General features: G+C 42.6%; 1 protein-coding gene across 1 annotated transcript in view; it reads right to left on the minus strand.

The window, feature by feature from the left end:
• Nucleotides 1-12,450, minus strand: part of mrpl4 (mitochondrial ribosomal protein L4) — a 14,250-nt gene extending 1,800 nt beyond the window's left edge. Inside the window, exons 1-6 of the mRNA XM_055639535.1 lie at nt 12,289-12,450; nt 8,379-8,460; nt 7,300-7,462; nt 3,393-3,444; nt 2,676-2,793; nt 310-416 (exon numbers count right to left, since the gene is read on the minus strand). Of these exons, the coding sequence (XP_055495510.1) occupies nt 310-416; nt 2,676-2,793; nt 3,393-3,444; nt 7,300-7,462; nt 8,379-8,460; nt 12,289-12,351 (585 nt within the window). The 5' untranslated portion in view covers nt 12,352-12,450. The remainder of the gene's footprint in view (nt 1-309; nt 417-2,675; nt 2,794-3,392; nt 3,445-7,299; nt 7,463-8,378; nt 8,461-12,288) is intronic.
• Nucleotides 12,451-12,663: the final 213 nt, after the last annotated feature.

A 12,663-nucleotide genomic window follows, 5' to 3' on the forward strand; every position in this document is an offset into this window, starting at 1 on the left:
ACGGTAATATGCAGAATCTGATTACATATATTAAAAAAGTTTGATTAAAATACTACTTGTACCAAAGATATTTCTTTCAAACTGCACTTTGCTCTTTACTAAAAAATTCAATCACATATCAAGTAAATTTGGATCATGCTTTCTTGAGGAATCTGTACAATATGCTTAAGAAGTTAGTGGACCGGATACAAGAAGAGGAGCAATGAAGAATATAATTCCTAGTCACAACTAAGAAAAGCATACCAGGCATGCAGCCACACAAGTGAAAAAGCAGATGTTAAATTTGTAAATCAGGGTAAATGTACTTACCTGAGCAAACTTCATGGTGAGAGCTACTTTCAGACCCATTACACGAACTTTCATGGGTAACATATAATAGTAGCTTGTTGGTCCTCGAGGACCATGGGAAATACCGCCTGTGAAACAAAATATATTTTATGCTTGGAACAGATCTTTGCCCAGCATATCACTGGCTGAATTCTTCCTCCACCCTGTGCTCTAAAAATGCCTTGCAACAATTGTTTCAATAGCAAAAATGATTTTACATTTTAAGACAAAGGAATTTACATGAAAATGGTAAAAGCACTGCTACTTTAAAAAATATAAAATCTGCACTCATCCCAAAATGGTGCATTAATCTAAATAATAACATTATTCAAATTTTAAAAGCCTGGTTTTCTCCAATCATTAAAAAATCTTCTGTTAATTTAATCCGTATTTTTTAAGGAATTGTAGCTTGCGCACTCTTCTAGGGATAAAACAGGAGGGAAAAAAGATGGGCTTCTTTGAAAACAATGGTTAAAAGAATCATATTTTTTAAAGCAGTTTTAAAAATTGCCTTTTATTTATTCAATATACAATAGGTGCAGGAGTAGGCCATTTGGCCCTTCGAGCCAGCACCGCCATTCAATGTGATCTTGCTTATGGATACAAAGGACATTTATTATCACATACACCAATTGGTGTAGTGAAATTTGACTTTCCATTGCAGCACACAAATAAAGATAAGACACAACATCAAAGAATTTAACAGTAAACATAAAAACATTGAAGGCAGCAAAAGTCCAGTCCCGTCCCCTCTTCACCCATAGTCGGGCCTATTGAGGCCTCTGCAGTTGCCTATACGGCAGCCCGATGCTTCAGGCCCTCTCGCCGGATGATGGAGTTCTGGCGTCGGGTGAACACTCAGCGGCTTGGAGTGTCTGGCGCAGCCGCTTCCTCCCCGGAGACTGCAGCTCCCGGAGTCCACGGGCCACGATGGTCGGAGCTCCGACCCTGGAGATCTCGTTGTGAGATCCCAGGCTACGAGGTGTTTAAAGTTCAGTGCCGCCCGCGGCTGGAAGCTCCGCAAACCGCAGATCACAGATCCCAGCACTCCGGAGCTTACTGCACGGCGACTCAGGTAAGGCATCGCTCGCTCCACGATGGTGCCTCAGCGCTGAGCCGCCGCCGAAGCTGAAGTCCGGGCCAGTCCTGGCAGGAAACGTCGCTCCAGTCTGCCCATAGGCCGCGAGGAAGGGGCGAAAACACGGCTCGGAGAAAAGCCGCATCACCAACCAGGTAGGGGCTGAGAAAAATAGCTTCCCCCTTTCCCCACCCCCCACATAAAAAGACTAAAAGACATCCAACACAAACACTTTTAACTAACTAAAATTTTTTTTTTTAAGGGTCAAAAGACTAACAGCTGCTGGCAGGGCAGCCATACTCGACGGCACCCCCCTATAGGCGTGCACAGCCTAAAGTTGTAGGACAATTTGTTTTGATCTATTTGATTGTGCACACCGGGTTGATTGCATTCGTCGAAACAGGGTGGACCAAGTGAAGGTTGCAATCTTCCACCCCATTCAATGTGATCATGACTGATCATCCCCAGTCAGTACCCCGTTCCTGCCACCTCCCCATATCCCCTGACTCCTCTATCATTAAGAGCCCTATCTAGCTCTCTCTTGAAAGTATCCAGAGAACCGGCCTCCACCGCCCTCCAAGGCAGAGAATTCCACAGACTTACAACTCTCTGAGTGAAAATGCATTTCCTCATCTCCGTTCTAAATGGTTTACCCCTTATTCTTAAACAGTGGCCCCTGGTTCTGGACTTTCCCAACATCGGGAACATTCCTCTAGCATGTCCAAGCGCTTAATAATCTTATACGTTTCAATAAGACTCCCTCTCATCCTTCTAAACTCCAGAGTATACAAAGCCCAGCCGCTCCATTCTCTCAGCAGACGACAGTCCTGCCATCCCGGGAATTAATAAAGATGGGCAATGCCAGCTTTTATGTCCATTCCTCACTTAGCACTCAAAATATGTTTCCAACACTCGCTTGAAAGCAATCAGTGCTGAAAAGGTCATAATCTCATTATAAATTGCCAGCCTCATCCCTGTATTTCAGTTTAGACAAGTCCTTATGACTGACTTTGCAAGATCAATTGGATTGAGTGACTCGTCTAGGGGAGGTGTCCCATCTGATTTGGTAATGGTGCTGAAGGTGATCAGAGAGGTGAAGAAGGATGTTATTTTGAGTAAAATTACATGTTCATTTTATAACTACTTATATTTCAGTACAAAATAGTAAATCATTGGAATGTAAGATCCCAAAATGAACACAAGGTAAAGTTTATGCAATTCAACAGAATTACTGCGATGAATATGGATTATTTAAACAATAGATGGTTACCTCCTCTCCATACTGGTGACCGGATACTTCCTTGCCGAGCCCTACCACTTCCTTTCTGTTTCCAGGGCTTTCTGCCTCCTCCTCTTACTTCAGCTCGAGTCTTCACTCTGGCATGACTCTACAAATATTAAAACATGAAAGAACCATATTTCTTCTCCCTTTGAAATTTAGTCTACTCATTTACTTCAACGTTAAATGTCGATGGCATCTTGCAATCTCTTGAATTTAAAATTACATTTGGAACAGATTAGATGCAGATAAATTATTTCCTCAAAATGTAGTAAATCTTAGGAATTCAAGGATGTGGATTTAGATCGACTGAATCTTTAAAGACTGAGGTGGTTACATTTTGTATGGAGCAAAGGAGATAAAGTAACATTAAGGCACAGATCAGCTATGATTTGACTAAATTCCAAAACAGATTCAAGCAGCCATGTTGCCTAACATTGACACAAAGTGCTGGAGTATCTCAGCAGGTCAGGCAGCACCACTGGAGACATCACCCATCCTTTTTCCCCCCAGAGATGCTGCCTGACCGGTTGAGTTATTCCAGCACTTAGCATCTATCTTTGGTATAAACCAGCATCCGCAGTTTTGTTTCTATACTTTAGCTATTTTGCTTTCCTGTATTTCTAGAACACTCCGACTCAAGACCAAATTTAGTTCTGAGCACAACTGCCTGCATCCTGGACAAATAATTAAAGAAAGACTACTTACTATTCTTTTAAAGTTTTTCTGCCAAATTGCAACTTCGTGTAGAATATCAATTCTGTTTAAAAGCAAATTAAAAATCTTTTAAAAAGCATCAGTCAATAAAAATGTTGCCCAACATAATTTCACATAATAACAATAGCATTGCGTTGGATAAAATATGCAAGATATTTTCCAAGAATTGTATTCTAGCATATTACTTTTTATAGAATTGCCTTGGCCAATTTCGGCATCATCCCCCTCCCCTCAAACTCCAAAGATTGATCAGCGCCTCATCCATGAGTCCAAGCATCTACATTCCTCTGACATCAGTAAATCACCTCTACAGTGTAAGCAAATTCCAAGATCCACTGCAGCAACTCATTAAGCCACTTTTGGCATCATGCCCCAACACGCAACCTCATCGTTCAAGGAAAATAAAGGAGACTGTCAAAACAAACCAAATGCAAGCCTTGGATTTTCCAAGACTGAATATAATCATTAATTCTCTTTCACCCCTCAGTAATGAGCCAAAGAGTAAATATAGACTCTGGAGTCATTGACAGGAGAAATTTCCTCATAGTGCTCACCGTATCAAGCTCCAAGAATCTTCTATTTTAATGAGATCAGATCTTATCGGGATTACCTACACCCGAATATGGACTCCTACACATGAATAAGTGTTTGGGAAATCACTTATTCAAATTTACTGGGGGTGGGGTGGAGGAAAAACAGGGCATTTCCACGAGTTTTCTCTCCTGCTAGCTCCAACAATCGGGCTGGGTCAAGCTGAGCAGATCTGTGAGACCTGACTTTATGGCACTCTAATAAATTGTGAAGCATCATTTTCCTTTCAGAAATCCACACTGACTCAGCATAAATCATGCTATGATTTTGTATGTGCTCAGTTATTCCTTGATAACCTTGATTTCAGCATTTCTCAATAACTGACCAAGCTTTCCTCATCTGCTACTCTCAGATTTCTTACTCACTTTTTTAAAATAGCAAAAATAATATTCCTAAGGTAGACACAAAAAGCTGGAGTAAGTCAGCGGGTGAGGCAGCTGTGGAGAGATGGAATGGGTAACGTTTCAGGTCGAGACCCTTCTTCAGACTGATGTCGGGGAAAGGGTGGGACAAAGATAGAAAGTAGGCTGAGACAATAGGACTAGTCGGGGAACTGGGAAGGGAATATTCTGAAATGTTGGGCATGGAAAATTACTGAATTGTTGTTTAGAGACTACAGTGCGTTGTGACAGCACATGTAAGAAAGGCCTATGACAGTGTCAAAAATATTATACACCAGGCGTGTATTAAGCTTTACAAAAAGAGGGGTGGCATGGCATGATTACAAACATTTTATGTGAAAGAAATGCACGCGCGAAGCTCAAAGACCCTTGTGGCCGGGGTCCAGAAGCTCTGGGGTTTTAGATGCTCTCTGGTGCATTCTGAGCCTTATTTTGGAGCATTTTTGCACCAAATTTATGACCAATATTTCAGAAATAATTTTGGTTTAGTCAAGCGTAATGAGTGGTTGGAATGGGATGATTGGAGTCATTGTTGTATACATTTTTAAAAATCAAGAATTGAAACCGTCCTTGTTTTAATAATCAAGTTGTACTGTAAAATGTAAAATGTTATAAAGGAGAATGCAAACACTGCAAATAAAATACTGTAAGTTTTTGCAGTAAATAAAACCTTTTTTTAGAAAATGTTTTGTGTGTTGATTTGATTGCGTTACTGTTTGACTGTGCACATTAAAAATATGATGCGAAATGAAAGTCGCAAACTATGGAATTCATATTGACTTGACCCACAAGTCAAGTCACTTGTATTTCTATAGCACATTTAAAAAACAACTCTCGTTGACCAAAGTGCTTTACATTGGTGGAGGTACTAACGTTATACAACAGTGGTTCATAGATTAAGTACATACATAAATACATACACATAGCCCTCCCTCAGAGGACGTCAAGAAAGGCTTGAGAGTAAAGATGAGTTTTAAGTCTCGATTTAAATGAGTCGATGGAGGGGGCAGTTCTGATGGGAAGAGGGATGCTGTTCCACAGTCTAGGAGCTGCAACCGCAAAGGCGCGGTCGCCCCTGAGCTTATGCCTAGACCGCGGGATGTTCAGTAACCCCAAGTTGGCCGATCTGAGGGACCTGGAGGTGGTGTGGTGGGTAAGCAGACTTTTGATGTAGGTGGGGGCAAGCCCGTTAAGGGCTTTGTAAACATAAAGAAGGATCTTAAAATTTATTCGGAACCGCACAGGGAGCCAGTGGAGAGAGGCCAGAATCGGGGTGATGTGGTCCCTTTTTTGGGTGCCCGTCAGGAGTCTCGCTGTGGCGTTTTGGACCAGTTGCAGGCGGGACAGGGAAGATTGGCTGATGCCTGTGTAAAGGGAGTTGCAGTAATCGAGGCGGGAGGAGATAAATGTGTGAATGATCTTTTCGAGGTTATCAAACTGGAGGAATTGTTTTATTTTAGCTATCGTCCGAAGCTGGACGAAGCTAGCTTTTACCACGGCATAGACTTGTTTGTCAAATTTCAATGCTGAGTCAAATATCATGCCAAGGTTTTTGACGTGAGGTTTGAGTAATGGGGTAAGGCTACCAAGGCTGCCTGCTATCGTTTTGATTGAGTCCGAGGGGCCGAGAAGGATGACCTTCTCAGTAGGTTACGATGGACTAAGCGGAAGTGTTCAGCGAAACATTCACCGAGCCTGCGCTTGGTTAGCTAATCTGCTCAGACATGACCAGAAGATGAATTCTGGAAAATCACAACTAATGTAGCCACTTCTCTTCAGAAGATGCAAGTTGAGGGGATTTTTTATGGCCTACTTTATCTTGTACCCTCTAATACCATTCAACCATATCACTGCAGAGGGTATTAGATAATTTAGCTGTGTTTGTATCAATGACCAATTTATTTAATATCGCTTCAAACATTCAGATACAGAGTCTTAAATTTCACCCACTTCGTTTAGTTTAGATGAACGACATGGAAACAGGACCTTCGGACCATGCCGACCATTGACCACCCATTCACATTAGTTCTATGTTATCCCACTTTCCCTATACAATTGGGGCTATTTACAGAAACCAATTCAACTACAAACCCAATCATCTTTGGGATGTGTGATGAAACCTGAACATCTGGTGCAAACTCCACAAACATAGCACCAGAGGTCAGGATCGAACCTGGATCTCTAGCGCTGCGAAGCAAAGGCTATACCAGCAGTACCACCGAATGCTATGTGCCGCTGTACTTTTGAAATCTCCCATTACCCCAGGCCCTTTCAATTATTAAATTTAAAGTCTTTTTACAGCTTGTGTGCTCAATTTATTTGTACTCTAGACAGGGACTAATTTATGAATTCAACATGATGCAGGGTGGTACAGCTGGTAGAGCTGCTGGCTCATAGCACCAGAGGCCAGAGTTCCATCTTGACCTCGGGTGCTGTCTGTGCGGAGTTTGCACTTTCTCCCTGCGATGGAATGGGTTTCCTCCCACATCCAAAAGATGAGCAAATTTGTAGATTAATTGGCCTCTAAATCTCCGCTAGTGTGTAGGGAGTGCGTGCAAAAGTGGAATAACATAGAACTAGTGTGAACGGGGGAACTATGATCAGTGTGGACTCAGTGGGCCGAAGTGACTGTTTCCAAATGTATCTCCAAATTTTTTTTAATGTTCTAATTGCTTTAGAGTGGTCGTATTAATCAAACATTGTCTTCATTTGCTTTCACATTTATTTGTGTAACCGACACAAACCTGATTTTGTTGGGTAACAAACTTGTCATATTGGGTCAAACTTTTGAATCTCGGCAATAACCCAGTATTGCCAAACCAATAAAAAGATGAAGGAAAGTCACGAAGATAATCTTAAACAATTTAGTTTGTATTTCAATTTTAATCTTAAAATGTAATAAATACCTTGGAGGGACTGCAAAGACATCAGGATGTAATTCAACGACACCCAATTTCTCATCAAACTCCTGTAGAGACTCCAGCCAAGCTTGTCTGGGCTTGAGATGTGAAGGAATAGCAATCTCACACTTTCTCAAGACAGGCTGTCCAGCGTCAATTGGGGCGGGTCCTGAAATATATTGAACAGATAGGATAAATGCACAGAATTATTTACCCAGAGTATGTAAATCAAGAACCAGACGACATGGGTTTAGTGTGAGAGGGGCAAGATTTAATAGGAACCCGAGCGGCAACATTTCCACTCAGAGGGTGAATGGATATATGGACCAAGCTGCCAGAGGAGACATCTGAGGCAGGTACTCATCTGAGGCAGGTACTATAACAGCAATTAAAAGGCAGTTAACAGGTACGTGGATGGGAAGGGATCAATGGACGGTTGGCCAAATACAGGCAAATGGGACATCTTGGGGCAAACAATGGGGCATCTTAGTCAGCATGGATAAGGTGAGCTGAAGGTAGACACAAAATATTGGAGTAACTCAGCAGGACAGGCAATATCTCTGGAGAGAAGGAAAGGGTGATGTTTCGGGTCAAGACCCTTTGCCTGTTTCTATGCTGAATGACTCTCTCTCTATAACAGCTGTTCTTGAAAGCAATACCACCTATGTACTTTGTAAGATTTTTTAAAAAGACATAACAATGCACATTACTTCATGCTGAACGGGTATCCTAGTAAGTAAGCTTCAGCCTTTTGAACCTTTAGCAACAGTTAATGACCAAGAACCAAGTTACTGAAATCAGAATCCTTTGGAGAAAAGATAGATTGTTTTGTTTTTAAGCCCCCTTCAAGAAGCCAATTTTATTTGTCACTTTGTCCATTCCCTCCACACAGATGCTGCCTGACCCACTCAGTTCCTCCACCACTTTGTGATTTGCTCAATGTTTTGCAATTTCCTGTGTCTTCCTGTGACTTACAAACTCAGAAACAAAAAGGCAGAGATTCTTCCAGTGGTATTTTACTTTTTATATTGATCCAAACATGCACTTAAGAGTTATATTAGCTTAAACAATACTGAATAGCATACCTTTCCTTTCTTTCTTAATTATGTTTGTTTGGAGCAGGAGATTTGCTGGCAACTCATTTCCTCCTGATAGAACGGACACCAACTATTTCAAGAGCACAAAAGAACATGTTCAATCAATGCAACAGTAAAATGTGCACAGTCCCACTATCTTCAGACACACATTCTCTATTTAACTGAATAACTAGTCTGAAGAAGGGTCCCAACCTGAAACATTACCTATCCATGTTCACCAGAGATGCTGCCTAACCCAATGAGTTGCTCCAGCACTGGATTCTTTTATCACTAACTATTTGATTAGTGGCGGAGGTAGAGCTGCTGCCTTACAGCGCCAGAGACCCGGATTCCATCCTGTCTATGGGTGCTGCCTGTATGTTCTCCGTGACTATGTAGGTTTCCTCAAGGTGCTTTGGTTTCCTCCCACATTCCAAAGACATGCAGGTTTGTATGTTAATTGGCCTCTATAAATTGTCCCCAGTGTATAGGATAGAACCGGTGTATGGGTGATCGCTGGTTGGAGCAGACTCGGTGGGTCGAAGGACCCGTCTCCACACTGTACCTCTAAAGGATGTTTTTTTGCAGGACAGTGAGAGTGGGCAGGGAAAGGTTCCCCCCCAAAAAAAATTGGGACTCACTAGAGGGAAAGGGAGAGACTGCAGTCAATGGATGTGTTAATTTATACATTTCTAACTGACATACTTTGTGCAGATTATCAGATGCGGTCAGAATGTCTGACAGTGATAAGAGAGACAAAATTTCAGTGGTCTAGACAGCCAATTGTGCTTGCATAAGCACAGATCTTATCCTCTGCCTCAAGATATTTTCTCTGCAATATGATGGATGGGTTAATTATCCAGGAAAAGAGACTTGGAAATATTATTAACAATATCATCAGATATGTGGTGAGAAATGTCATCTCTGGCCCAAAGGTAGCATATTTCTCCAGGATCAGAATACAGTTGGTTACATTTCAACGTTGAGACTCTAATGTTAAAATGCATTCTCGGGAAATTATTGCTCTGGCAGAGATGCATCTTGAACCAAGCTTTCTTGTACTCACGAGTGCTACCGTCATGCAGAGTGAAAACAGGCCCTGCGACCCACGCAGACCAACTTGCCCCTTCTACACTAGTCCCATCTGCTTTTAGCCCATATATCCCTCTAAACTTATTCTATCCATATACTTACCTAAATATTTCTTAAACGTTGCAATAGTACCTACCTTAACTACCACCTCCATACTTCCAGCTTGTTTCATACATCTACTACCCTTTGTGTAAAAAAGATACCCCTCAGGTTTTCATTAAATCTTTCCCCCCTCACCTTAAACCCATGTCCCCGGTTCTCGATTCCCCTACTCCTGGCAAACACTTTGTTAACCCGATCCACTCCTCTCAAGATTTTGTACACCTCTATAACATCACCCCTCATCCTCCAGCACTGCAAGAAATAAAGCCCCAACCTGCTCAACCTTTCCCTATAGCTCAGTCCCTCGAGTCCTGGCAACATTCTGGTAGATCTTCTCTGAACACTTTCAAGCTTGACATCTATCCTACAACATGGCGACCAAAACTGAACCCAATATTCTAAATGCGGCCTCAATAGACACAAAATGCTGGAGTATCTCTGGGACAGGCAGCATCTCTGGAGGGAAGGAATGGGTAACGTTGAGTCAATATCCTTTCCAGCTAAATGTGGCCTCACCAACATCTTGTATAAAACTGTAACATGACCTCCCAACTTCTTTACTCAATACTACGACTGAAGAAGGCCAATGTGCCGCAAGCATTCTTGACCACCCTATCCACCTGTGATACCACTTTGAAAGAACTATGCACGTGTACTCCTAGATACCTCTCAGGTGAATGTAAAAGATCCTTTGAGACCTGAAAAGCAGAGAAGTCCTCATAAACATTCCGGATGACAACCCTTAGCCATCGTCAAGACAAATTAACAGGTCAATATTACCTTGTCATTTGAGAGATTTTTGTGCAAAGTGATTGGCAATTTCCCAATTACAACTGTGTTTACTTTAGAAAAATACTGTTACTGCAAATTGAGGAATCATGAATGATATCCGATAAATATAGGCCTTTCTTACAAAAAGTCACTCTTTATTAAAAATTACTTACCAAGAAATTGCAGCTATCATTGTGAAGTCAGGAAAAAATAATTAACAAATACAAAACGTTGGTAAGGCCGCATTTGGAGCATTGTATTCAGTTTAAGAAAGATAGTGTCAAGCTGGAAAGAGTGCAGAGAAGATTTGCAAGGATATTGCCAGGAACACAGATTTGAGGGCCAGAGGCATAAGGAGAGGTTGAGCAGGCGAGGAGTTTATTCTATGGAACGAGCAGACAGAGGAGGTAGTTGAGGCAGATACTATAACAACATTGAAACAACACTTGCATGATACATTGATAGGAAAGGTATAAAGGGATATGGGCCAAGCTCAGGCACGTGGGACTAGTGTAGATGGGCATCTTGGGCTGAGGGCCCGTTTCCCTGCTGTACGACTCAAAATATTCTAAAAACGCCACGAATGACAGATAGTTTAGATAGGAGGAAAGATAAAATGGAAAACAAACAAAAATTGTTGGATACAAAGGGAGTAAATTAGAAATTCAATTCATGAAAACAGAACAAGTTGAAATATAGGCATACTTGACACGATGCACAAATTGACAATAGACAAAAGGTGCAGGAGTAGGCCATTCGGCCCTTCGAGACAGCACCACCATTCAATGTGATCATGGCTGATCATCCCCAATCAGTACCCCGTTTCTGCCTTCTTCCCATATCCCCTGACTCCACTATCATTATGAGCCCTATCTTGCTCTCTCCTAAAAGCATCCAGAGAACCGGCCTCTACTGCCCTCTGAGGCAGAAAATTCCACAGACTCACAACTCTCTGTGAGATAAAGTGTTTCCTCGTCTCCGTTCTAAATGGCTTACCACTTATTCGTAAACTGTGGCCCCTGGTTCTGGACTCCCCCAACATCGGGAACACGTTTCCTGCCTCTAGAGTGTCCAAACCCTTAATAATCTTATACGTTTCAATAAGGTGACCTCTCATCCTTCTAAACTCCAGAGTGTACAAGCCCAGCCGCTCCATTCTCTCAGTATATGACAGTCCCTCCATCCCGGGAATTAACCTTGTAAACCTACCCTGCATTCCCTCAATAGCAAGAATGTCCTTCCTCAAATTAGGGGACCAAAACTGCACACAATACTCCAGGTGCAGTTTCACTAGGGCCCTATACAACTGCAGAAGGACCTCTTTGCTCCTATACTCGACTCCTCTTGTTATAAAAGCCAACATGCCATTTGCTTTCTTCACAATACAGTAATACATAATATAATAAAAGTAATACATAATGCATTAACTGTAGAGATACAAAATCTCCAAAAAAGTAATTTGCCTGATATTTACTTCTCTTGAAGTCCCTATAATCCATGCAATTTACAGTGGAATACAGGTCCATCGTCGATTTTCCAGCAACTGATAGTCCGGCAACTACTTTAACCTGGACAAAATTACGAGAGCGTACTTGAAATATCCCTGCAAGGATATTGATTCCCCTCCAGTCCATGTGAGACCGGTCCCTCCTGTACAGGTCCCACCTACCCTGGTAGAGTGTCCAAAGATCCACAACACTGGAGCCCTCCCTCTTGCACCAGCTCCTTAGCCACATTTTTAAACTACACCATCTTTCTACAAAAGGACACAAAGTGCCGGAGTAACTCAGCGGGTCAGGCAGGCAGCATCTCTGGAGAACATGGATAGGTGCTGTTTCTCCACAGATGCTGCCTGACCCACTGAGTTACTCCAGCACTTGGTGTCGTTTTTGTTGTAAATCAGCAGTTGGTCGTGTCCGCATTTTGACCTATTCCCCGCCTGGGCCGCCCTTACCCTCGACCCGAAATCCCGAGCACAGCCCGGGCGGCAGACGCGCAGCAACGCGGCCATCAGCATCAGCGTCCTTGCCACGGCCCCGCAACCCCTATATCCTCATGGCCTGCGGCGGCGCCACCGTCACTCCGCCATGCTGACCGACCGGCAAGCAGGTTGCAAACCTCGCGAGGTTAAACACGTGAAATCCCGTGCTGGCAAACTCACGCTTGAATAGCGCGCCCTGAAGCCGCGCCGCTGCCATCTTGTTAGTGGGCAAGCTGATGACGTCAGGCCGCCACAGTTCCCCCTAACGGCGGATGGGGAATTGACACGGAACCAACTATTCCTTTGAGGAACGTTCAGGTTACAATTGTAACACCATCATAGAAACAT

This window comes from Leucoraja erinacea, chromosome 8 (assembly GCF_028641065.1).
Source record: "Leucoraja erinacea ecotype New England chromosome 8, Leri_hhj_1, whole genome shotgun sequence".
NCBI classification, from domain to species: Eukaryota; Metazoa; Chordata; class Chondrichthyes; order Rajiformes; family Rajidae; genus Leucoraja; species Leucoraja erinaceus.